The sequence below is a fragment of the Gopherus flavomarginatus genome, chromosome 1 (assembly GCF_025201925.1).
Source record: "Gopherus flavomarginatus isolate rGopFla2 chromosome 1, rGopFla2.mat.asm, whole genome shotgun sequence".
In the NCBI taxonomy this organism is placed as follows: Eukaryota; Metazoa; Chordata; order Testudines; family Testudinidae; genus Gopherus; species Gopherus flavomarginatus.
The window spans coordinates 16,239,617-16,262,314 of record NC_066617.1 but is presented as its reverse complement, the minus strand read 5'-3'; the positions used below and the strand labels follow the sequence as shown (position 1 = coordinate 16,262,314).

Genomic DNA, 22,698 nt, shown 5'->3' with positions numbered 1-22,698 from the left:
CTCTGGTATTGAGTTTATTCAGTATACTAAAAATGGAATCATCACAGAGTGACACTGGTCCTTTAAAATGAAGCTGCCTCCTGGTTCATCTTACAAGAGGTCACCTGGGCCCTAGAGGTGTCATAAACAGATAGCTAAGGGTTAATGTTCTTTTACCTGTAAAGGGTTAACACAGGGAACTAAACGCCTGACCAGAGGACCAATCAGGAAACAAGACTTTTTCAAATCTGGGTGGAGGGAAGTGTTGGGTGTGAGTTCTTTGTCTTGGGTCTGACCCTCTCGGCTCTGAGAGTGATTTTTCTATCTCCAGGCTTTCTAATCTTCTGTTTCCAAGTTGTAAGTACAAGGATAGTAAGACAATAGGTTTATATTGTTTTTTGTATTTACATGTGTGTAGTTGCTGGATTGTATTCTTTTTGGATAAGGCTGTTTATTCATTTTTTTCCTTTAAGCAATTGACCCTGTATATTGTCACCTTTTTACAGAGATATTTTATGTCCTTTTTCTTTCTTTTTATATAAAGCTTTCTTTTTAAGACCTGTTGGAGTTTTTCTTTAGTGGGGACTCCAGGGAATTGAGTTTGCAGCTCACCAGGGAATTGGTGGGAGGAAGAAGTCAGGGGGAAAATCTCTTTGTGTTAGATTTACTAAGCCTGACTTTGCATACCCTCTGGGTGAGGAGGAAAAGAGATTAAGCTCTCTCGGTACTTGTGTTTCCAGGACTGGAAACAGGGAGGGTAGAATCCCTTTGTTTAGATTCACGGAGCTTGCTTCTGTGTATCTCTCCAGGAACCCAGGGAGGGAACACCTGGAGGGGAGGAGGGGGAAGGGAAACGGTTTATTCCCCTTTGTTGTGAGACTCAAGGAATCTGAGTCTTGGGGTCCCCCAGGGAAGGTTTTGGGGAGACCACAGTGAGCTAGGCACTGTATAATTCCTGGCTGATGGCAGCAATTACCAAGTCCAAGCTGGTAACTAAGCTTGGAGGTTTTCATGCTAACACCCATATTTTGGACGCTAAGGTCCAGATCTGGGAAAAAATGTTATGACAAGAGGGGAGAGAGACCTGGTGAGTCTGAGCTACCTGAGAGCCTGACAACAGTGAATCAGTCAGCAAAATGGGTGGATGAGAACGGCCTGGTCCAGTGGGGGAAAAGGGCAGGTGAGAGCTGCCTGTTGGTGACTGGAAGAGGTCTCCGTGGAAAAGCACAGACAGCAGAAAGCTCTCTGCAGGTTCTCCATGAAAAGAGGGAAGAATTATCACAGAAGCCAGAGCAATAGAGGGAGATACCTGCTGGCTCTCTGAGCCAGAGAGCTGAAGCCAGAGGACCAGCGAGGGCTAAAATCTGGGAGTGAGAGACACTGAGGCTAGACTTGGTGTTGTCTGTACTGTTTGGACTATGCTAGAGAAATGGATAATGTTTAGGGACTTTTGTAAAGGACTATTTTGCACTATGTTTTTATAATAAACGGGCCCCCTGGAGCGCTACACTGGGGCAAGAAAGCTTCCAATGGAGCTACTGGGGACTCTGATAGGGAAACTGATGCAGGTGCAACTATTGTGTCATGGCCTGCTACAGGAGGGCATTCCAGGTGGGGATCACCCCATGACAGGAGCTTTCACAGATACTAGGGTTTCCTATAAAAAAAAAAACTTCTGACCACTTATGGGTGGAAATTAAAATGCTGTTAAATATTTAGATCTCTCCACACCTCAAGCCTCTAATCGGACACTCACTATTTTAATACTATTGATACAGTATTGATTAAGTAAATAAGAAGTAACAGTGCCATAATGATTGGGCTTCCCCTCTGACAGTGAACTTTAGAAAAGGCTGTTGGGTCTTCAGCTAAAAAGCCTATCTGAACACCAGGATCAAGTATATAATTTCTAGCATCAAGAGTCTTAAATCCCCCTTCAGTAAGGGCTTCCGATTTAAATCCATATTTACAAGTAAAATCCTGCCAAAGTTAAGGTCAAGACTTATGCAGCAAATATTTGTTGAAACCAAAATATTTTTTTTAAGCTTCCACTGCTAGCCATAAGTTCTGGGTAGCCCCATCTCCCTTTTAGTTTCACAAACAGTGATATGTAACTTTATAGCAGTGGTTCTCAGCCAGGGGTCCAAGGCCCCTGGAGGGCCATGAGCAGGTTTCAGGGGGTCCGCCAAGCAGGGCCAGCATTAGACTTGCTGGGGCCAAGGGCAGAAAGCTGAAGCCCCACCGCATGGGGTTGAAGCCCAGAGGCCTGAGCCCCTCCACCCAGGGCTGAAACCTGGGCAACTCAGCTTCATGGGGCCCCCTGTGGTGTGGGGCTCTGGGCAGTTGCCCTGCTTGCTGCTCTCTAACGCTGGTCCTTGCTTTTATATGCAGAAAGACAGTTGTTGTGGCAGAAGGGGGCTGTGGAGTTTTTAACAGGATGTTGGGGGGCCTCAGAAAGGAAAAGGTTGAGAACCCCAGCCTTATAGCACGGTCAATCTTCAAAGTGCTCTATGAGTGGCATGAGAGGTAGGTAAGTTTCCTCATTTTACACATGGAGGCAAAGAGATCCAGCAATTTTACCCAGAATCAGTAGACCTAGTTGCTGAGCTGGAATTAGAACAAGATAAGCCATTCTACTTCTCATTCCAGTTTACACTAGGAAGCTGCACAAAACATCTGGTTTGCACACATGTAAGATAAGTGAAGCCCCTCAAAATTGACTAATAGCTAAACCACATCTCCTTGGACATAACACACACTGAATTATTCAGGTAATAAACAAAAGGACAGAGCTGCTCTCAAATCTTTTCATATCATGTGGGCTACAACTTAATGTCTTGTGCACCACCACACAGTCCACCTATCTCCACTTCATTTGCAGTTTTTTTGTAGCATCTAGAGCAATTGCTCCCATATAAGGGTAAGCTAAGGAAAGCATAATGTGTTCTGACATTTTCTGATGTTTAGCAGCTAGAAAGTGGCGGTTACTTACCTGTAATTGGAGGCTCTTCAAGAAGTGTAGTCCCTATCTGTATTCCACCAAGGATTACACATGCACCTGGAGTTGGAGATTTTGAAAGTAATGTCTGTTGGTCCACGCATGCGCCCAGGCTTGCCTGGTGCTTCCATCCAAGGCGATAAAAGGCATGGCGGACCAACCACATCTCCAGTTTCTTCTCCACTGCGAATCTGGCAGATCCACAGCAGAGGGGAAGGAGGATGGGGAGTGGAATACTGATAGGGACTACATATCTTGAAAAACCTCCAGTTACAGGTAAGTAACCTCCTCTTCTTTGAGTGATGGTCCCTACTGTATTCCACCGAGGGTGATTAACAAGCAATACCTAATTTGGAGGAAGGTGACAGGATGAGGATGGAATAGTAGTGGGAGGAAGCATCTGCTGCTGAGTCCTGCCTAGTGTGCAGTGAAGGTGTGTACGGAAATCCAGGTGGCTGCTTTACATATGTCAATGAGTGGCACGTTCTGAAGGGAGGCCGTATCCCTGTAGGGGGAGGTAGACTCGATAGTTGGTAGCAAAATTTAATACAACCTGAAATCCATTTGGAGATTCAACGGGTGGAGATGCCCTGCCCCTTGAGTGTCTGTGCTATCACAACAAACACAGTGTAGGGGACTTCCTGAATGGTTTCGTTCTCTGAGGTAGAACACCAAAGCTCAGCAAACATTGAGGGAGTGAAGTCAACACTCCTTTGTAGATGCATGTGGTTTTCGGAAGAAAACAGGCTGATGAATGGCTTGACTAATGTGAAATTGAGAAACCTTTTTTGGTAAGAACTCAGGATGTAGTCATAGGAAGACTATCTTTGTGGACAACTGAAAGGTGGGTCTGCCATCATGGCTCCAGTTCGTCAACTCTTCTCGCTGACGCAATAGTAACAAGGAAGGCGACTTTCATGGAAAGGAGGGCCAGAGCATGATGTTAAGAGTTTGAAGGGCGGCTTCGTTAGCACAGAGGAACAAGATTCGGGTTCCATTGAGGTACTATATGTTGGACAGGTGGGAAGATTCTGGTAACCCCTTTCCAGAAGCTGGTGGTTAGTGGGTGTGTGAAGATAGAGGAACCCTCCACTGGAGGGTGGAATGCACTAATTGCTGCCAGGTATACTTTCAGAGAGTTGACGGTGAGACCTGATGACCTCAATGACAGAAAGTAGTCCAGTATGAGAAGGATCCCTGCTGATTCTGATGAAAAACTTTTTCATTGAGCCCATGATGAAAAACGTTGCCACGCAGCCCGGTAACATCTGCTGGAGTCTTTCCTGATGCTAGAAAGGATTTTCTGTACCACCGAAGAGCATGTTAGCTTTAAGGCAGATGCCCATCCAAATACCATGCTCAGAGGCATAGTGCATGTGGACTGGGATATCTGATCTTGCCTTTGCATTGGGACAACAGAACTGGATGGCTGGGGATGGGAACTGATGGGTTGGATGACATGCAGAGAAGGCTGGGGAACCAGAATTGTCTGATCCAGTAGGGGGTGATCGGAATTACTGTTACTTTGTCTTGTGGAGTACTCAAGGTAGGAGTGGTAGTGGAAGAAATGCGTAGCTAAATTGGTCTGACCAAGGGAGTGGTAAGGTGTTGTCCTGAGAGCAGTGGACGAGGGCTCCCCTGGAGCAGTACGTTGTGCATTTGCTGCTCCCCAGTGAGGTGAACAGGTCTGTGGTTAGGCTCCTACACTGAGCAAAGATGTACTGTATTACTGAATTGTGAACTTCCCACTTGTGGTCAATCACAAAATGTCTGATGACTGAATCCACACATACATTCTGTGTCCCAGGAAGAAAGGCTACACATAGGAGAATTTGGTGGTTGATGTTCCAAGTCCAGAGATTGGTTGCCTCTGTGCATAGCATGGACAGTCTCATTCCTCCACGTTTGTTGATGGAAAACACAGTGGTGGTGGTACTGACATGATGAGAACACAGTGGGAGTGAATGAAGGCATGTTATTCTGACAGCTCGGAGTTCAAGGATGTTTAAGTGCATCCTGGATTCTCTGGGAGTCTCCTCAACCCATCAAGGATGCATCAGTGATAATCTTCTCTGGGGAGGAGGGAAGAAAGGGAACTCCCACGTATATACAATGTGTGTCCAACTGTCATTGAAGGGATGATAGTACCATGGTGGGGACTGTCAGCATAGAGGTCATGGGGTGGCAGCTTGGCAGGTAAACAGACTGGAGCCATGACTGAAGGTATCAAAGGTGGAGTCGTGCAAAGGGGGTCACATATGTACGTGAAGCCATGTGACTGAGGACGGACCGACAAATCCTGGCTGAAATATGTGGGTAGCTCATGATGCGAGCTATGATGTTGCTTAACACTTGGAACCTGTCTGCTAGTAAATAGACTCATGCCATGACCGAACTGATGGTAATCACTATGAAGTCCAAAAACTATATGGGGTCTAGGATCAATTTCTTGATGCTGACTCTGAGTGATGAGAGAAAGTTGAGCAACATGGAGGTTGATGCCTTGATTGTACGGCTAGAAGTCAGTTGTCAAGACATGGAAACACAAGGACACCATGTTATGACGTAAAAGATCTTGGTGAAGACCCTGGGAGCAGTGGCTATCCCGAAGGAGAGCACCCTGTGCTGGAAATGATGGGTGCCCACTGTGAATCTCAAACATCTGTGGAGCGGATGGATATCTATGTGAAAATAAGCATCCTTCATATTGAGAGCTGCAAACCATATGCCCTTCTCCAAGGACAGAATAACTGCTGCCAGTGTGACCATACGGAACTTGAGTTTGTGGATGGAGCGATTGAGATGGCAAAGATCAAGGATCAGTCTCCATCTGCTTTTCCTCTTGGGTATCAGGAAGTAAGTTGATTAGAACCCTGTTCCCCGATATTCCGTGGGAACACATACTATTGCTCCCCACTGTAATAAGGAATTCATCTCTTGGGCGAGAATGCTGTTGTGAGAGTGATCCCTGAAGGGGGACAGGAGGGTGGTCTTGGACGAGGTAGCCTGACAAACTCTATCGCATAGCCATGGTGGATGATGTCCAAACCCATTTGTCCACTGTTATCACACTCCAAGCATGGGGAAAAAAGTGCTAAACAACCCCCAAAGGGGGTTGGAGAGTCATGAGGTGGTAGGCATAGTGGTTTGGTGGCTTACAGGGTTGTTTCAGAAATACCCTTGGCTGGAGGTTGAAGCTATGCCAAAGCCTGTGAAGGGGGCCCCAGGAGGTGAGGTCTCTGTCTCTTTTGGCTTTTCCTTAGAGGCTCATAAGGTCTCAGAGTAGAATTGAAGAGACCTATAACGTTGGGTGGATGGTTAGTGGTGGAATTTGCACTTTGGGGCAGGAGTGTAAATGCTTAGTGAGCGAAGGGTGGCCCTGGAGTCCTTGAAGGTATGCAGCTATTCATCAGTCTTTTGGTAAAAAAGATGGGATTAATCGAAAGGGAGGTCTTCAGTAGTGTTCTGTACCTCCACGGGAATACCAGAAGAATGGAGCCAGGACTCTACGCATAACTATGGCCACAGCCATAGCCTAGGAAGAGGTATCTGCTGCATCCACTGCTGATTGGAGGGCTGTTCTGGATACTAGCTTTCCCTTCTCAACAAATACCTGAAAACAGGCTTGATTGTTTTGTGGCAGGCTATCAGTAAATTCCTTGAATTTACTGTAATTCAGGGAGCCATATTTGGCTAGTAATACCTGATAGTTCACAAACCTGGACTGTAGGCTCCGTAAGGAAAATACTTTGTGTCCCAAAAGGTCCAAACACTTACCCTCCTTATCAGCTGGTGTAGATTGAGAGTGCTGTTTGGCTCACTCAGTTGCAGCCTGGACAACTAGGAAGTTGGTGGAAGGTGAGAAAAAAGGATCTCAGACCCCTCCTTGCCAGTAACATAGTAACTTTTTCTGGCCCTTTTGGGGGTAGCTGTGTATGTGGAAGGGGTGTGCCACACCATCCTAGCAGGCTCCAGAATAGCATCATTAATTGGTAGTGCAGTCCTGACCGGTCCTGAGGTATGGAAGATATCCAGAAACTTACACTGGGGGTCTTGGATTTCTTCCACGGGAATCTGGAATTCCAACACAACTCCAGGCAATTTCAGGAACTGTTGCAGAAAATCATTCAGAAGGGAAGGGGATGCTGCAGTCACTGCTTTCATCTAGAGATAAGCAAGGAAATCTTGCTGGTTCCAGCAGCACTGCTGGGACTGGACCAAGAGGTTCTTCCTGTACCACTGGATCTGAGCATCTGCTGGAAGGACCTGTAAGAGGGAGCCAGGCCAGAAAAAATTCCCTTTCAAGACCAGGCTGGTTCTGAAGCAGAGCAATAGGACCAGGGTCCTCACTATGGCCAATAGGCCAGATCCAGTGAGGGTTGTGGTGGCCCCATGGCATGGGATACCAATGGCCCTGTGGTGGTTGAGATGGTAGATGTTTCCAGGATGAAGGTACGTAGGGGTGATAAGACATAGTTGGCTCTTCTCCCAGTTCTGATTTGTCAGAGGAGGGGAAGGTGGACTCGGGTTCCAATGGTGGTACCAGTGAAAGAGTGTAGATTATTGGAGAAGATGGTGAGAGGTCTCATACCTGGGGTATATCCTGTGGTGGAGAAATGATCTCTCCAGAGATGGAGGGGACTGATGGGAAAGATGACTCCATGTCTGGCAAAGCAAACACATCCTGGATCGCAGCTATGGCTCTGGATATCCCAAGTGTAAGAGGCACACTCTCCTTCCTGGGTATCTGTGCTGGCACCATGGACTTTCCCAGAATAAGGGGATCCCATGTCTTGTGGGGTGCCGGTGATTATGATACTGATGGTCCAGTGCTCGGAACTGCCAGATACCAATGTTCGTGGGACATCTTGTGCCAATGGGACTTAGTGCGTGTTCTGTCACCATGGCTCAAACTCATGGAAGCAGAATCCACTTTCTTCGATTTTGAGGAAGACAGGCCTAGGCTTATGGGTATGCTTCCTTGCCTCCTGACTAGGTCACCCATACGGGTGGTTCTGCCACCATCGGATTTGGGCGTGGTAGTGAAACCTGTTTTCCTTGCTGATTCGGGCCGGTGTATGAGAGAGTTCCCCAGCCTGCATGGGTGGCGGGTCGCATAGACTGGAGAAGGCTGTGCCTACCCAGAGAGCCCAACGTGGCCCTGCCCATTCTCCTCCCCTAAGCCCTGCTTGCTGCCCTTCCCCCTTGGACCCAGTTCAGGCAGGCTGCTCCTCTTCAGGGAAGCAGTGTCCTGGGGTGGCTGGGACTTGGAGGTGGCTGACGCCACACAGTGCCGGGGGGGGGTGTGCTACGGCCACGTGCTGCCCAGCTGCCTGCGCTCGGGGGTGGGTGGGGCTCCAGCAGGCGAAGGGGGTGGGTCCTCGGGCAGGGGGGGCGGGTCCGACCGGGGGCTAGCCTCTCCCAGCCGGCGGTTCACCCATGGCCCATGCCAGGCCTGAGTCTGAGTGAGGTCTCATTGCAAGCTCCACGGAGTGTTTCTGGAGGCAGAGAGCCTGGCCTTCTCAGCTGTGGCTGGAGAAAGATAGGCAAGTTCTGTGCTCGGATGCAAGGTCAGCTTCCTCCAAGCAGTACAGGCAGCAATGGTGTTAGTCATTGACCAAGAAGAAGCATGGGCAGAAGGTTCAGAGTTTAAAGCCGGAAATCCTGGGCAAAGTCCGGTACCCGCATGTGGGGTACATGGGCTTTGGGGGATCGTTGTCAAAGAAAACACCCTCCAACTCTATCTAAACTAAGCACTAAAATTATGATAAAACTACAATAAACAGGAAAAACTAGTCTAAAAACTGGCAAACTATGTACACTATTTTATTTAAAAGTGCATCAGAGAGGCGGCCACTGGAAGTTCCGACCCAGACCATGTGGTGGAGAAGGAACTGGAGAGGTGGGTCAGTCTGCCCTGCCCTTTATCGCCTCAGACAAAAGCTCAAGGCGAGCCAGGGTGCATGGATGGACCAACAGACACTACTTTCAAAATCTGCCACCCTGGGTGCATGCGTAACCCTTGGAATACAATACAATAAGGATCGTCACTCGAAAAAGAACGAAAGGCCAGCACCATGTGACGACCCACTTCTCCACAGATCACCAGACAAATGCTTCACAAAGCACCAGTAATCTATGGTTTGAGAACCAACATTTTAAATGCTACTTCCAAGAGTTGCACTGATGTGGGATGAACTGAGTCTTACATTTTAGTCACACGGGAAGAATGCCAAAGGACTGATAAATGAAGTGTTTTCTTCCTACTACCAGAATTTTGGTTTTACAGAGGAATTGCAACATGGAGCAGGGAGGTGAGAGCCTCTTTATACAGTTCCAGTCACACTGCACTTGCAATATTAGGCTTAGGGGTCAGCTCCTCCATACAAGGAAGATCAAGAAGTTGGTGGGAGGCTTAGAGAAAAACAAACATGATTATGGAGGTGGGGTGATTAAATTAGAAACACTGGGAAAGAAGCAGAAGTTGGTTAAGTGATAAAGAAAAAGGACAAATATTTGAAGGGTAAATACCAAGGAGTAAAAATAAATTGTTTAAGGTGCAATATGCGCAAATAACAAGGAGTAATGGGAAAAAGGGAACAAAGGTAAATATTAGGACAATTTCTTATAAATCTAGTCAAGGCTGCAGAACAGAAGCCCCATTTTTGCATTTAAAACTAGATAAAAATTGTATTTGTTGAGCTTGAACACTGTACGGACAAAGAGGAGAGACAGCTCCTGCTCTCAGGGAGTTTACTATGTAAGGGCCTGATATAAAGCTCACTGAAGTCAATGGAAGTGCACCCACTGACTTTAACAGGCTTCTGATCACATCCTAAATACACTGAAGAAAAAAATCAGAGGCTAGACCACCTTTTGAGTTATCTAAATCCATCTCTCTGACACCGCAGTCTTATTCTTTACCATATTTCCTTACCTGTTCCATAGCCTCCCCTTCACTATGGTCACCTTTCAAGTTCTTCCCAGATGTCAATTCTTCCCATGTAAACAGCAGAGAGTCTGTTACTTCACCAAAGGGGTTAAAATCGATTAACCAGACCTTACTCTGCAGTACAACAATGAAGAAAATAAAATATCAACAAACAAGAGTGTATGTGAAATAAGAGGGAAAATTATTATCTGCTTAAGTGTGGAAACAAAAACATACCGCATGGGCTGTTAGAAGACAGTTTTCATAAGAGGTCAAACAGGTCATGTAAACTGATGCAAATTCTATGCACTTTTCTTTGGAAGGCTCTTTCAGATTAGGCTTTACAGAGATTCTGTCTGCTCTGTGTAGACCTTAGAGATCCTCTGACACTTTGGGTGACAACAGGCATTTGCCCTACATGTCTTTTTCTAAAAGTTCATTTCCTCACACCAATCTTGTGACAGTGCTATATACAGTGGCAGTCTGCAGGATGGCTACTTCCTACCCTGGAGATGGCTGCTTTTCAGGAATACTGTGTAATTGTTAAAATGCTTTGGGATCCTTCACGTTGAAAGACATTTAGAGTCACAGATTCTAAGGCCAGGGACCACTGGAGCCATCTAGTCTGACCTCCTGTGTAACAGGCCATACAACTTTCATGAAATAATTCCTGTTTGAACAACAGCAGATCTTCTAGGAAAGCATCCAATCTTGATTTAAAATTGCCATTGATGGAGAATCCACCACAACCCTTGATAAATTGTCCCAATGACTAATTACCCTCACTTATTTCCAAAATTTGGTGCTGTATTGGCTGGGACTCAAACCCTGGTCAAGCACTTGGAAGGCATCTTTGTCACCACTATCCCATTTGGCAGATAATTTAAAGACTAACTTGCATTTATCTAAGCTATGTATATGCAGCCATTAGCACAGTATCTGAGTGTTTCAATCTTAGTGTATTTATCCTCACAATGCCTCTATGAGGTACAGACATACTATTATCCCCATTGTATAGATAAGGAATGAAAGAAAGCACAAAGACTAAGATGATGTACCCAAGCTCACACAGAAAGTCTGTGGAGGAAATTGAATCTGGATCTCTCAGGTTTCAAGCTAGCACCATAAGCACTGGACCATCCTTTCTTTTCAGTAAAATCTTACCTATTCTGATATTTAAGACAAATTAGATTGCAATGAAGCATTTACTCTTTATCAGATGGTAGCAAGAATTCTCTCAATTTAGATATCATATACAAGCCTAGATTTACCAAGTAGAAGAAATGCTATATGTACCATATTTGAGTGACCAAGGAGTTTTCCTTGTTATTCACCAGAGCCATAATTCAGTGCAATTTGAAAACAAAAGACTAGATAGCTTAGGTCATGGCATATTTCATTTTCTATTCCTTCCCTCCACTCCCTCAAGGTCCTCTTTCTCTAGGACTACCAGAAGATCCTTTCCAACCCAGTCTACTCTACGGGTGCTACAGCAGCATAGCTATGGTGCTGTAGATATGCCGCTGTAATCCCATAGTGTCGGCACAGACTACGCAATGGAAGGGGTTTCCTTCATCACTATAGCAACTCCACCTCCCTGAGTGACAGTAAGTAGGTTGACGGAAACATTCTTCTATTGACCTAGCTATGGGCGGGGCTGGAGACTACAATGAGGGCCAGATCAGCATAGCTATGGCACTCAGAAGTGTGGATTTTTCACTCACCTAAGCGCAGTAGCTATGTTGACCTAAGTATATACCAGGCCTCAATCTCCTTGGTACACTTGACAACTTCCATCCATTTCCTCTTAAAGCTGCAAACACCAGCTTTGTTGCTGAGCAACATGAAATCTCCTCCTCTCCAACTCCCTCCCAACTACAAGTTTAACATGCTGCCTATGGAGCCCTTGTAGGCCCTGCTGGCCTGGAAAATGGAAGACAGAAATGGAACCCAGTTTCACACAGCTTTGCATGAGTCTCCCTTGTTGCAATATCATGACACTTATTAATCATACTGCAAGTAAATAAAGCTTCAATAAGCTAGTGCCAGGGCCAGCTCCAGGTTTTCTGCCACTCCAAGTGGCGGAAAAAAAAAAGCTGATCGACAGCACTTCAGTGGTAGCTCAGTTGCGCCGCTCCATTCTTCAGCGGCAGTTCAGTGGCGGGTCCTTCACTCCCTCTCTTCCTCTTTGGCAGCAGCTCAAAGAGGAAGAGATGGACTGAGAGACCCGCCGCCAAATTCCCGAAGACCCAGACATGCTGCCCCAGTGGCGGACGGAGTGCTGCCCCTTTGTACTGGCCACCCCAAGCAAATGCTTCCTTAGCTGGTGCCTGGAGTCGGCCCTGGCTAGTGCACAAGCTCACTATGGTAAATGATAGCACTGAAACCATAACACATTCAGAGAACTAGAGTTTGTTAATATGGAAAATACAAGCTGTAGAGAGAGTGTGACACACTGTACCTCGGGGGAACACATTGCACCCCCATGTTCATCCTTATAATATGATTATGTGGTATCCAATGCAAAGTTTGTCAGGTTGGGTGTCTTCGGAAGGTCAAGATGCAAGATGGTGATTCCTAGGGTTATGCCTGGGACTGGAGATATTGGCTAGTGTCATTCAGTTGCACAATCCAAGCAGCGGCTAGCCAAAAGTGCTCACTCACGTGGGTGGGAGCAGCTTACATGCTAGAGGCTGTGTGTGAACAGTCCGGGAGTGGGGGTTCTCACAGCGGAGCAGGGTAAGGCCGGCTCCCAGAGTTAAAGACTGGAATGACCTAGGAGATCACTGGCCCAGATAACACCAGGGGAACGTCACAGAGAGACACTTCAGCTGTTATTTATTGCAGAAGGGTAAAGAAACAGAGGTGGCTTTGCACTGTTGAGCTGCAACCAAGGTGTAGAAGCATTGCCACCACCGTGGCAGCACTCCGGGAAGCAGACTATTTGCATCAGCCTGGCTTATTTTCAATCCCTCTGCTTCTTTTCGCAAATAGTCAGATATTCTAATTATAATGATGTTTTGCCTGTGCTATCATCAGAGCATCTTGTCAACCCAATGACATCAAGAAGAAGAATTTATCATTTGGATTCCTACCACACTGGAAAACAAACTAATGAACCAATTTGTGTTACAGAGACAGGCAATGGCTGGCAAAGTTCGCTCTGCAGTTCAGAGGATCTTTCCTCCATCTCTGAGATTTTTCAGCTTGTTAAAAGAGTGGGGATTTTTTTTTTATTAAATGTATTCAACTTAACTGTTCATAGGGATTTTACATCAGTTCATTAGGGAGTTTTATACTGCATAGGCTTTAATATCAAAAAATAAATTATAGGACCTGTGAAAAGCAAGAACTGGGGTCTGTGGGCACCACAGCAGCATTTTCCTCTTCCTGCGGAGACGGAAAAGAGCCAATGTGCCTTCCACAACTTCTAACTGTTCCCAAAGCTTCTCCTCTAGTTGCTTTTATATCCCCACTGAACTTTGGTAATTGCTAATTGGTAGGAGGCGGCATAAAAAATGAATAGATCTAAAACACTTCCCTTCAACCCCTCTGAAGATTTATTAAAAGTAAGGCATCTATCTCTGGGTCAGTCACTGAACAGTCTTCAGACTAAATGGAAAAACAAGACTGAAGCATATCTAGGAAACCCAGAGTAAAAGCCAAAGACCTCAAAACATAATCCAAGACCACTTTCACATTGCAGCTATAGAGCAAGAATAAAGCTATTTAATTGCAGGCTTCCAGTATTAGCAATCTCTTGTCACTTAAAACAGATTAACATCTGCTTACATGTCTGGGCTATATGCAATTGTTTTTGATAAAACCACTTGCGGGCATCTGCATACATGTTAGGTGTGTCTCTCTGCCTCTTGGTAAGTTGCTAATGCAGCTTTTGCTGTCCCAAAGTTTGGGTGCCTCAATACTGAGTGTTTACTAGGCAAGCATAGAGTCATTTTCCTTCAAAGACAGCCTTCTTTTCTATGTTCTCAAACTGTGTAGCCTCAAGACTATGCCTGATGTTTTCTGAAGATCCATTTGTGTAGCAAAAACACCACCACCACAAGATGAAATTAACATAGGCTATATTTTGTATATGATGAGGGAAAACAAGCAATAACACATGGTATGTATTCAGCACCCTAAAAATATACACTGGTAGGTCTATTATAACATGATAACATTCATTTTATTTTCATAAAAAGATAAAAAGCATACTGCTTTAAGGAAGTAGCTATAATATAAGAATATTTAAAGGAAGTTACAAGATAGATAAGGAATATCACGTTAGCAAAGATAACCAGCAAAGAGAATTGTCACATTTCCCTATTTTCAGCCCTGTGTTCATGCCCACAATGACAGTACATATGGGGCAATGAAGCCAGAGTGTTAGTTTAAAATTTAGAAAAAAGAGTTGTGAACTAACAATGGTATGAAATACCTTCATTATAATACTTCGCAGTTCTACAGTAACTTTTACCTAAAGATCATAAAGTGTTTTACAAACAATTAAGATTTGGGAGGTATGCAAGAAATATACAGGGATTAGTTCACACAACACAAAGTACAGCTACCTCCAGGCAGGCCACCACTAGACAACAGCTGAGAGCAGAAGTAAAGAAATGTATCCAAAATGGGCCATCCAGCCCTGGAGCGTAGCCTCTCCAATGCTAGCTGCCTAGCTTTGGAGACCATCTGGCTTTAAAGATTGTGTTTGAATGGGTATTCCTTAAAGCTGGCTGGTCTGCAAAGCCAGTCAAGAACTGACAAGACTGAGTTCAGGGAAGCCACTGCACAGCAGAGAGATTACTGGTAATATCACCTGAGAGCAGAAGCAGAAGAACTGAACTGAGTTTACATGAGCCGTATTAGAAGGTATATGAAAGCTTGCATAGAACAGATACATTCAAGTTGCTTATGTTGTACTCCAATCTACTGACGCGCAAATTCCAAACCACTTGGACTTGCAGCAGTCTCCCCAGTGTTCTTTCAGTCACTCTACAGAAAACCTACAGGGTTCTTGCTCTTCCAAATGTTGCAGGCTTGCAAGAGAACAAAAACACACATCCAAGAGACATTTTACAGGTGAAAGAGCTTTAAATAGGCAGAAGCTGGGCACTTCTCTCATTCTACAGGTGAGGTTGCCATGCAACCATGTTGATCTGGAGGACAAACTCTGGAAACTGATTGAGCTACACAACACTCAACACCATTTCAGCACCTATAATAATTCACACACTAAAGAGACATTGAATAATACATTGGCAAGTCATGGAAGTGTGTGCACAGGCAAGGGTGAAGGAGGTGGATCTGATACACCAAGGGACTAACTGGTAGTTTTCCAGGAGCCTGAGGGCTCCATGGAATTTGCACAAATAATTAAGAGATACACAGATAGACACAGCTATATTAACTTGATAGCTGAAGAAAAAATGCCTTGTCCAAAATCACCAGGATTAAAATCTTTCACTTAAGTAATGTTTGTCTTCACCCTTCAAGTTACAAGACAAGGCAGCCAGAGGCTGAATTTGGCCAGACTTGAAAAATTCTGCTCATTAACTTGGCTGTGGTAAGTAAAATTTCCCCACTTTCTCTCCTCTCTGTCCCACCCCCCATCATAACCAGGTAGGGTCAGCGGTTCTCAAACTGTGGGTCGAGACCTCAAAGTAGGTCACAACCCCATTTTAATGGGGTCACCAGGATTGGCTCAGACTTGCTAGGGCCCAGGACCAAAACCCAAGGACTTCAGCCCTGGGCAGCAGGGCTCAGGTTACAGCCCCCTGCCTGGGGCTGAAGCCCTTGGCATCTGCTTTGGCCCCCCTGCCTGGGGTGGTGGGGCTCAGGCTTTGGCCCCCACCTGGGATGGCAGGACTCAGGTGGGATCAGGCTTCGGTCCCCCCTCCTGGGGTCGTGTAGTAATTTTTGTTGTCAGAAGGAGGTTGCAGTACAATGAAGTTTGAGAACCGCGGGGTTGGGTAAATAGGTTTTGTACCTGAGCTGCATTTAGCTTTTAGGCTGATTTGAAACCAATGTCATAAAATTACCTGGTGTTGACTGGATGCATTGGTACAAGAAGTACTTCCATCCAGACACACATCTGTTTAGGTACTATTTTTGGCATTGTCATTATATAACTACAAAACCCAGAAACTCTCTCTCCATATCAATCACCGAGAGGCTGAGAGTCAGAATCAGTACTTAAAATCACCAGTACTGCCAACTCCATCTGCTGGAACATTGTGAGTCAGGTCCCTCCTCACAAATCACAACTGGTTCAAATAATGATCAGGGCTGTCAAGTGATTAAAAAAATGAATTGCGATTAATAGCACTGTTAATAATAGAATACCATTTATTTAAATATTTTGGATATTTTCTACATTTTCAAATATATTGATTTCAATTACAACACAGAATACAAAGTGTACAGTGCTCACTTTATATTATTTTATTACAAATATCTGCACTGTAAAAAACAAAAGAAATAGCATTTTTCAGTTCACCTAATACAAATACTGTAGTGCAATATCTTTATCATGAAAGTTTAACTTACAAATGTAGAACTATGTACAAAAAAGATAACTGCACTCAAAAATAAAACAATGTAAAATTTTAGAGCCTACAAGTCCAATCAGTCCTACTTCCTGTTCAGCCCATCGCTCAAACAAGTTTGTTTACATTTGCAGGAGGTAATGCAGTCCGCTTCTTGTTTATGTCACCTGAAAGTAAGAACAGGCATTGAGGCTGGCATCACAAGATATTTACGTGCCAGATGCACTAAAGATTCATATGTCCCTTCACACTTCAAGCACCATTCCGGAGGACATGCGTCCATGCTAATGATGGTTTTTGCTCAATAACGATCCAAAGCGTTTGTGCACGGACGTATGTTCATCTTCATTATCTCAGTCAGATGCCACCAGCAGAAGGGTGATTTTCTTTTTTGGTGGTTTGAGTTCTGAAGTTTCCGCATTGAAGTGTTGCTCTTTTAACTCTTCTGAAAACATGCTCCACACCTCGTCTGGCTCAGATTTTGGAAGACACTTCAGATTCTTAAACCTTGGGTCGAGTGCTGTAGCTATCTTTAGAAATCTCACATTGGTACCTTCTTTGTGTTTTGTCAAATCTGCAGGGAAAGTGTTCTTAAAATGAACATGTGCTGGGTCATCATCTGAGACTGCTATAACATGAAATATATGGCAGAATGCAGGTAAAACAGAGCAGGAGACACGCAATTCTCTCCCAAGGAGTTCAGTCACAAATGCAATTAACATTTTTTTTTTTTTTTAAAAAGAGCATCATCAGCATGGAAGCATATCCTTTGGAATGGTGGCTGAAACATGAAGGGTCATACGAATGTTTAGCATACCTGGCACATAAATACTTTGCAACGCCAGCTACAAAAGTGCCATGTGAATGCCTGTTCTCACTTTCAGGTTACATTGTAAATAGTAAGTGGGCAGCATTATCTTCCTTAAATGTAAATAAACTTGTTTTTCTGAGCGATTGGCTGAACAAGAAGTAGGACTGAATGGACTTGCAGGCTCCAAAGTTTTATCTGGTTTTGGTTTTGAGTGAAGTTAAGTACCCCTCACCAAAAAAATTAAATTTGTAAGTTGCACTTTCATGATAAAGAGATTGCACTACAGTACTTGTATGAGGTGAATTGAGAAATACTATTTATTTTGTTTATCATTTTTATGGTGCAAATATTTGTAATAAAAATAATAATATAAAGTGAGCACTGTACACTTTGTATTTTGTGTTGTAATTGAAATCAATGTATTTGAAAAACATAGAAAAACATCCAAAAATATTTACTAAATTTCAATTGGTATTCTATTGTTTAACACGGCGATTAAAAGTGCAATTAACTGCGATTAATTTTTTAGTTAATTGAGTGAATTAACTATGATTGACAGCCCTAATAATGAGATTTTTAAAAGGACCCCTTTTTGTTTGCTTTCTAGTTTTTGAGCCTTTAGGATGCATGTTTTCAAGCTTTTCTCCACAACTGTATGGGATAGAAGCTTTTTTTTTTTTTTTTAAATGAACACTTATCCTCACATAATCACATGACTCTTGGAGCTGGAGCCTTTAAGAAAACATCAGCTATCACAAGGTTCACAATAAAAATCCTGAAAGGTGACACCACTGAATCATAGTTTTAACTTCATTAGATTAAACCCATTTTTGCTCTCAGATCAGGCAAAGATGTATGTTTGATGCAAGAATTAGTGGATGAAATTTGGAAAGTATGATTAGATTATCATAATAGTCCCTTAGAGCTTCAAATCTGAGAGTCATTCCCTCAGATGCTCAGTAGAGCCATCATCCAAACTCATACAATTCAGATTATTATTTCTAGATTACAGCAAAAGGCAGAGTCCTTCAAATAACATCAGTCTCAAGCAGAGAGATGAAGATCTGTTCGGTAGTTAAGTCTACCCAATTCCCTTCTCTTCTATTAGGAACTTGTCATCATCAGTAGTTTCTATCACACAGACAAAACACAACTAAGGCTGCAAAGTTAAGCACTTAAAATTAGAAAATGCCAAATTAAGGTTGCCTATGCAAACCTGATCTCCTTGTTTGCAAGCAATATCACAGAGTCTTTGGGCTTGTTCACACAACGGGGTAATGCACTCCACAGGGATGTGATTTTTAAGGTGCACTAATGTGCTGTGCATTAACTGTTCTGTGTAGACCCTGCTGGTGCACACTAAAGGCTCCCTAGCGCACTCACATGTAGTGCTGTTTCATTGCCACATTGTGTAGACAAGCCCTTTAATTATACGATCACACATTTTTCTACAATATCACAACTTCATTCAGTGCACAGGATCAACAGCCCTCACTTGTGAGCAGCTATTCAATATTTTGTTTTATCCTTGTTTAATGTGTGGCCCAATGCCTTATTTACTGCATTCTACTCAAACTCTGTTATGAAGACAGAATTCTTAATTTCCCCCTTATTCAGCCCCAGATAGTGCTCATCGCTAGTAGAGTGCTTCACAAATATTAATTTATCTTCACTGTACACCCCTGTGAGCTGAAGGGTAGTGTCTCCACTTTACAGATGGGGAGCTAAGGAACCAAAAGATGAAGGTCAAAAGCATCCACTGATTTTGGGTGCCCAGTCTAAGATGCCTAAGACCTGATTGTTCATAATACTCAGCATTATTTAGCACTTTATATGTTCAAAGCACAGACCCTATTAACTTCAATTGCAGCTACAAATGCTCAGCACTTCTGCAAATCAGACCCCAGGGTCTCAAGTCAGGAACCCAGAAAACGAGGAACACAAAATTAGTGAAGACCTATGAAAAGTTTGGTTTAAGTGATTTGCCTAGCATCACATAGAAACACTGTGGCAGAGGCAGGGATATCATTCAACTGCCTTAACCATGTGACTATCCTTTCTCTTCCAGCGGTCTTCTGCCTCATTCACTACACACCTTCTAAGTTCTGCAACAAATGAGGCAAGGGTCTACAGACAAGAGTCTCCTTCACTACACAACCCTGATTCATCCCAAGAGGATGCCCATCCTGTGTTCCAGAGGCAGGAATCCTATCTTAATGCATACAATCACATATAGTCTTTAAATTATACACATGGGGGGAGGGGGGAAGAGATTAAGGCTGTGCAGGTACTTCCTAGCTTTTGATTGCTTGACCTTTGCAACCTTAATAATGTTCTTTTAATGTAGTTTGTGTGTAATTTCCTGGGATTTTAAAAAGAGCAAACTGGAAAAAAAAACCCAACCACCAGATATTCCATCACATGGCCTCATACTGACACTGGGCCACTAGATCCACTGCACAGACCTCTGCCTCTTTAGCCAACAGAACTAAACTGACAGCAGTACTAGGTTGTCATTGTCTGTGTGGACAGAATGTAGCTTGCCAGTGGACTTCACAAATATTTGCTGACAGCAGAGAAATGCTCAGAATCAGGTCTTTTGGGCTCCATTCCACACTGAAGGGAGTGTATCTAGTGGGCACAGACTCTTCTGCCATGTCCCCTCCAACCTGTCCCTAGCCCAGTCCTGTCTCTTCCCCATCCCTGGCTCCTTGCCTACCCAATCCCAGTATCTACTCATCCATTTTGTGATACAGTTCCAGCCCCCTTGCTCAGCCAGTTCTAGAGTCCTCCTTTCCAGCACTTTATCCCACCTGTCTGTCCTCTTCCACTGGCTCCCAGTCCTAGTCTCTCTTCCTGGGATCATCATCCATCTCAGTCTCCCCCATCACCCCTCCCTGGCTCCTTGTACAGCCAGTTCCAGTTCTCCTCCTGCACCACCGCTCTGTCAAGTTGTGGTCCCTATCACTCCCTGCTGCCTCCACCTCCCCCGCATTCTAGTTCCACTCTCTTTGTTTTGACAGTCCCAGTCCCTCACCCTCCCATAGCTCCTTGTCTGATCTCCGAGGTTCCCCTCAACCAACTGGTTCCCAATCTCCACTCTCCTTCCTTCACCAATTCCCAGTTTGTTTTTCCCCAGCTTCCAGTCCTAGTCTTCTTCGCTAACCTGTTCCAGCCTCCCCCACATGCTCCCAGTCTCTTTGCCCAGACAGTCTCATTCAGTTTCACTCTCAAGACCCCCTCTAGACTCAGTCTCACTACTTCTCAAACTATGGAGCAGGTCTCCCAGGGCTGGTAGGGAATGTGTTAAGTTGTGTGCTTTCCCCCCACCCTCATGAAACCTGGATGGCCAGGGCTCGTGCAGAAGGGCTGTGCACACCCTTGTCCCAATCCCTCATCTGGGCAGCCTGGGTTCAGACTCTCCTTCCCTCTCCCTCATTCCCACACCTGGAGGCAGCAGAGCTCCAGCTGTTAGCCCTTGGGCGGCTGCAGCAGCACAGAAGTAAGGGTGGCATGGGGTGCTAAATCTGCTGTGAAAAGTGGTATTGACGAATATCACTTTTCATATTGCCACCCTTACTTCTGTGCTGCTGCTGGTACAGCAAAGCTAGCAGCTGCTGGCTCTCTGCTCTGCCTTCAGAGCTGGGTGGTGGTATATGTACTTGGGGTGTCGGGTGTAAACTATTACAGGCACAAAGAAAGGGGGCCTGACCAAATAATCCTGATGAAATAACCACTGCACTAGATTCCTTGTTGCAATCTCCTTTGACTCTCCCCAGTCCGGCTTTCGTCCCCTCTGCATTCAACTCAGACATCTTCCTCCCCTATGCTGCCTGGATGTTCCTGCAAGGCTGCCAGTGAGAACACAGGAGAGAGAGGCTCCCTGCTTTCAGTCCCAGTGCCTAGCCTCACCGTGGTCTGAAGCACCTGGGAAAATCCAGCTTCTCCCTATTGCCCTCGGGTAGAGCATATTAAGCTGGTATGTGGCCGAAGGCAGATACCCAGCATGGAAAATTTCAGCACAAACAGTCCAGGTTTGGCAAAGTTATAAGCAACTAAAACCAGGCTCTTAAAGTGGGGACGTGTCAGGCTACCTTAATAATAGGTGGCACTATCAGTCTCCCCTATAATATTTAACCAGTTTCTTGCGATACTGTGACACAGACATCCATTGATGGTTCACGAGTCTACATCAGCAACTCTTGTCAGGTCTGACACACTCAATGCACCTCACACACTCTGGTCATGGCGTTTATTTAAAACATGAGATGTAATATAGCATTTGAAATTTACCACTACACTGGTCATTAACGTCACAGTGAAATGTTTGTAACAACTCTGTAGGTGAAATAATGGACATGCTCTAATATTATATCCTGAAGACTGTAAACAGACAAAGGAGACAAAACAGGTTTCTTCTCTATAAAGGAGAGAGAAAATATGGTGGCAGACACCCTGGCCAGAAAAGAGGGTTATCTATCACTGCACAGATACAAGAGACCAGATCTCTTGCAAGCTGAGAAAGATATGTCCTTCAACCAAAGGGGTTGAAGTCTCTGGGAATGGAAGATTGGTAAGGAAGCTACCTCAAACAAAGACTCCAGCTTGTTAATTTAGGTCTTAGCCATTACAAAAGTGTAATTTTACTTTTGTTTGTTTGTAACTCTTTCTAACTTTATTCCTTCTACTTGGTATCACTTAACCTATGTCCTTTCGGTAACAGATTTGGTTAATTTTTACAATAAAAACCAACTCAGTGCTGTGCTTGAAGGGAAGGGTGTATTTATCCCAGTTAAGTTAAGCTGTGATGTGTTTCTGTCTCTTTAAAGGAGCTAACAACTCACATTATTTTTGAGAGTGTTCCAGGAGAGGGCTGGTCACTTCAAGGCAGATGGTTGGGGAAAATTCAGGACTGGGAATGCATTGGGGTCACCTCTACAAATAATAATAAAGACTGGGAAATCAGAGTGGATCTGTTGTGTTGTAGGCAGGCTGCTGGGGTCAGGGTGCTGAACCAGGGCTGCACAGCACATAGACACTCAGAAACTGTGTGCTTGTCTGTTGGTGTCCAGGCTGTGAGTCACAGCAGTAGAACATTCAACGCACCTAAGGTTACAGGGCAAAAGATCAGACCAATGTGGGTTTGATTGCACCCCAGAATGTGACAGACACCATTAAATGTCTTTTTTTTTTTTAAGTCTTTTCAAAGATTCTTTTACATACTTTTAAAGATAAACTACTTATTCTCTGGAGAAAATTATTTGCAGAAGAACTACAAACATTATTGTTATATGACACACATGCACATCCCAATCAACTTAGGTTAGATACCATTCAGGTAGGAAAGTAAGAGAATCTAAGAGAAAAAGGAGTTCTGGAGAGCTGGCAGTTTTTCAAAGAGACAATGTTAAAGGCACAACAGCAAACT

At 44.4% G+C, this 22,698-nt stretch overlaps 1 protein-coding gene across 2 annotated transcripts in view; it reads right to left on the bottom strand.

Annotated features, from left to right (window-relative positions):
* Nucleotides 1-22,698, bottom strand: part of CDC123 (cell division cycle 123) — an 82,874-nt gene that overhangs the window by 2,948 nt on the left and 57,228 nt on the right. Inside the window, exon 11 of one of the 2 annotated variants that reach the window (XM_050936984.1) lies at nt 9,915-10,043. The exons of the other annotated variant lie outside the window; for it this stretch is intronic. Coding sequence (XP_050792941.1) covers nt 9,915-10,043 — 129 coding nt within the window. The remainder of the gene's footprint in view (nt 1-9,914; nt 10,044-22,698) is intronic. 2 annotated transcript variants of the gene reach the window in all.